The sequence below is a fragment of the Pygoscelis adeliae genome, unplaced genomic scaffold, assembly GCF_000699105.1.
Source record: "Pygoscelis adeliae isolate BGI_AS28 unplaced genomic scaffold, ASM69910v1 Scaffold756, whole genome shotgun sequence".
Taxonomy (NCBI): Eukaryota; Metazoa; Chordata; class Aves; order Sphenisciformes; family Spheniscidae; genus Pygoscelis; species Pygoscelis adeliae.
The window spans coordinates 357,612-361,472 of record NW_008824990.1 but is presented as its reverse complement, the minus strand read 5'-3'; the positions used below and the strand labels follow the sequence as shown (position 1 = coordinate 361,472).

General features: G+C 43.0%; 1 protein-coding gene across 4 annotated transcripts in view; it reads right to left on the bottom strand.

The window, feature by feature from the left end:
- CAST (calpastatin) overlaps positions 1-3,861 on the bottom strand; it is a 60,114-nt gene that overhangs the window by 1,968 nt on the left and 54,285 nt on the right. For 3 of the 4 annotated variants that reach the window (XM_009326133.1, XM_009326134.1, XM_009326132.1), the window contains 2 exons: positions 2,118-2,197; positions 937-1,003 (listed from right to left, as the gene is read on the bottom strand). In XM_009326133.1, coding sequence (XP_009324408.1) covers positions 946-1,003; positions 2,118-2,197 — 138 coding nt within the window. In that variant the 3' untranslated portion in view covers positions 937-945. The remainder of the gene's footprint in view (positions 1-936; positions 1,004-2,117; positions 2,198-3,861) is intronic. The other variant, XM_009326135.1, reaches the window with a different exon arrangement.

The following is a 3,861-nucleotide window of genomic DNA, read 5'->3' as shown; positions in this document are numbered from 1 at the left end:
CCCCCCCCCCCCCACCGCCCCGGGGGGGGGGGGAGGGGGAGTGAGCGAGGGGCTGGGTGGTGCTCAGTTGCCAACTGAGGTTAAACCACACCACCTTCACACGGGATTTCACTCCACACAATTACTCATACTCTCAGAGGAGCCAGGACTGCCTCTGCAGGCAGAGGAGAGAGGCTCCTCTGCAGGTTCTTCAGAAAGCCAGAACTTGGACCCTCCTGGCTGGCACATGGGAGGATGGAGCCCGGAGCTGGACGTGCCCTTGCCTCTCTCCTCCACACCCCAAGAAAAAGGCTTCCAGCTTGAGGCACTTGTATCAAGTATCGAAGTGTAGTTACGTGAATACTTCCATGAACTAATGATGATGACGAAAGACTCCAATTACTTACTCTTATGTTAAGGGTGTGATCAAGCCAAGTACAAAGAAGTACATGGTGGCAGTGGAATACATGCACAGAACAAGGCTGTATTTGTGCCAGGAAAGCTGAGAGCAGAACGCTGAAGCCTGCTATACCTGCCGGCTTAGCTGTAGGGCTTTTTATATCTGTTGGGGGCACTGTTCCAAAATTAGCCTGGTGCAGAAATAGTGATGTAAGCTCACTGTCCTAAAGTTAAAAACAACCTGTTGACATGTGCTTGGTCTTCATTATTCTGTAAAAACATCTTACTGGGGAAGCAGTATGTCATGCCACATGAACCTAGAGGAATTTAGCTACATGAAGTAATTCTGTACAAACTACGGACAAAGGGTGTGAAAAAAAAGTAAGGCCTTTTCTGCCTAGAACACTGAAGTTCAAAGTCATTCCAAGTGTAGTGTCTAACAGCACCTCTAACCATGTCTTGGTTCACTTAAAAGACTGTCAACAAAACTTAGCTCTAATAACACCAGCATGAGCTGTCTTTGTGACAGTTCAGAGAATAGAAAGGAAGAAATCTCACCCAATGGTGTTAACGTTTAGCTTGTTTTCTGCTTCTCAGATTTGCTGCTGGAGGACTGTCCCTTTGCCTAAACAGCAAGAGAAGCATGAGATAGTGTGAAACTGTGCACTAAGCTAAAATCTGAAATAAAACAGTGACAGATACTCATCAGAAGTCATCACAGTTCAGACATAAATATGATCTGCACTTGAAATAAAGTTTAGCAACAGTATTTGTATCTTCTGTTGTGTATATTTATTTTCATTTTTCCACCTTCACTTACTTTGTTTCAGATAAAGAGCGCTGTTGCTGACCTCTTCATACCCTATTTCTCAACATCTTTTTACCCATGCTAGTGATCCAGTCACAACTCAGAACATCAAAAAATACATCCTTCTGAAGAGGAGTTAAAGACACCCCCCCAATTTTACACCGAAAATTGAAAGACTGTTCTGTTGTTACACAAGAGGCATGTGTGGCAATTCCATAATAAAGAAAAAATCCCATCACTTGAAACATACAGTTTCTAGAGCAGATGTTACCATCTGATTCAGGCATCTACCTGAACGCATCTTGCGAGAGAACAACGTGACGGGAAAAGTTTCACCCTTACCTAAATCCATTTTCTGTATTTCTGACAAAAGCCAAGCAACTTTTTTTTTTAAATATAGAAACAACTGCCTTCCTTTTCCCACCAGATTAATTCTGCATGCTTCTTTATGAATATATGTAGGTTTTCATTCATTTTTTTAAAAATAGATTATGATAGTAACTTGAGAAAAGTATGTGTGGTTGAAGGAGTTACATTCTAATCAGTTTTAGAATGCTATTATTTAAAACTGTCAAGAAAAGAGAGAAGTGACGGGGATCCCAAGGCAGCTATAGGCATGTGAAGTGTGACTCTTAGATCAGCAAATACGGGAATGAGAAGCCTGTGGAGCATGTGCTGAGCCCCCTGTAGAAGACCACACTCTCTCTGAAAGAAACATGTTTTAGCTCCCATTCACTGAAAATTTCCCTTGAAACAGACAGGTTTTTTTCTCCCATTTTTGTAAGCATGTACATAGATCAAGTTCAACCTATTGATGAAAAATTCTACCCAAAGTAGTATCTATGTAATATGAATCCAAAATCCAGTTGCCCATCCTTCATGTTTATAGTGTATGGTAACCATGATTGTATTATAATACGTATGTTTCTACCTTTTTAGGGTCTTTGGGTTTTCCTTTATCCTTTGGGTTTGGTTTAGTGGTGATGGTTTCCTTTCCACTTTTGTCCTACACTCCAAAGAAAAAAAAATAATTACAGTTACAAACAGAATAAAGAACTGATGGCTCCGACTTTCACGTCTGCCATACCACGTTATTACGTATGTGGCTGGTAAGGTGGGAGAACGCTCAGTGCAGGACACATGCATGAAATTACTGCCCTAAGTCCACAGCAAGCTGGAATCTGGAGCCTTGTTTAATATTGGGAAGACTGGGGCACCAGAAAGCATACACAGATAAAAAAGCTGGTATATATGGGCAGATTTTGTATTTACTACAAAGCAATAATGTTGCAGCAGAAGATTTAGCTCTGAAGTTCATAACCAAATAAAACAGCACTTAAAAACACCAATAGTTTGTCTTAAGGTGGCTGAGGATTCGGTGTCAAGGTAAGCACTTTGGGAAGCACTGCAGTGGTCAGAAGAGCTGTTTGGAAACGCAGCTATTTCCTCCCAGAAATCACATCTGATTTGAACTTCAGTTTCAAAGCTGCTTCTTCTCCACTCCCCAGGAGAGGAACCAACACAGCATAAAAGCACAGACAATCATAATCAACATTTTAAGTATGGACAAACTTATAATTCACTCTTGGTATCTCGGTGCCTTGTAGTATAAGCTTAAGGAAGCTAATGCAGAATTTCACTTGGGAACCTGTTATGCTTCCACAGCTATGTCTGTCCAAGGGATTTAATTTTTGACTGCTAATATACAGGTTTGGTCAAAGATCCTGTAAATTCAAGCTTTGTTTTTTTTCTTTCTCCTTGCAGGAAGCAGGCAGGTCACCACTGCAGGAAAAAGGCAGGGATGGGCTGGCAGGAGTCAGCAGCAGCAGAGAGACAACGGCAGCTGCTTTAACCAGCTGAGTACAAAAACTATTCAGCATTCCAAAAAATGTGTACTGTTCCCTCTGCCTGTAGGTGACAGACCAGGGCATAGGATAGAACACGTCACATACAGGGGTAAGAAAGCAAATGGCTAACGAGAGGGAGTTACTGGTTCCTAACCAGTTTGAGCGGTTGTAGGAAACAGAAGTCGTCCATGGTATTCACACCGATACCCCACCAGCTGCCCCAGAGTGCCCTTGGGCTCCTCTGCCAGGGAAGCATGTAAGGTGACTGTACTGGCATGGTGGATGTCTCAAAGCCATACAAGACCTCTCCCTCTGTTCAAGCTAAAGGTAACAAATGCCAGGTTAAGAGCAAGCAAAAAGCATGTCTGACAGTGATTCTTCTCACATGTGGACCAAATCTCAGTCCCCTTCTTCATACTCTTTTCCAGCACAACCATCCTTTCTCAAGCACCATTCTCATGTTGGTGACCTCCAGATTTATGCAGCTTTCACTGCTCGTTCATTTCATGTAGCCTCACTTGTGCATCACTTTGCTGGGAGAAGTCTGACAGGTGTTTGTCAGCTGTGTTTAAGATGATTATATCTCTCTAAACTGGAGAGGTATGGATTTCATGGGTGGACTGTCCGGTGGATGAGGAATTGGTTGGATGGCCACTACTATCCAGAGGGTAGTGGTCAACGGCTCAGTGTCCAGATGGAGATTAGTGACAGGTGGCATCCCGCAGGGGTCCGTATTGGGACTGGTACTGTTTAATGTCTTCATCAATGACATAGACAGTGGGACTAAGACTGCACCCTCAGCAAGTTTGCAGATGACACCAAGCTGAG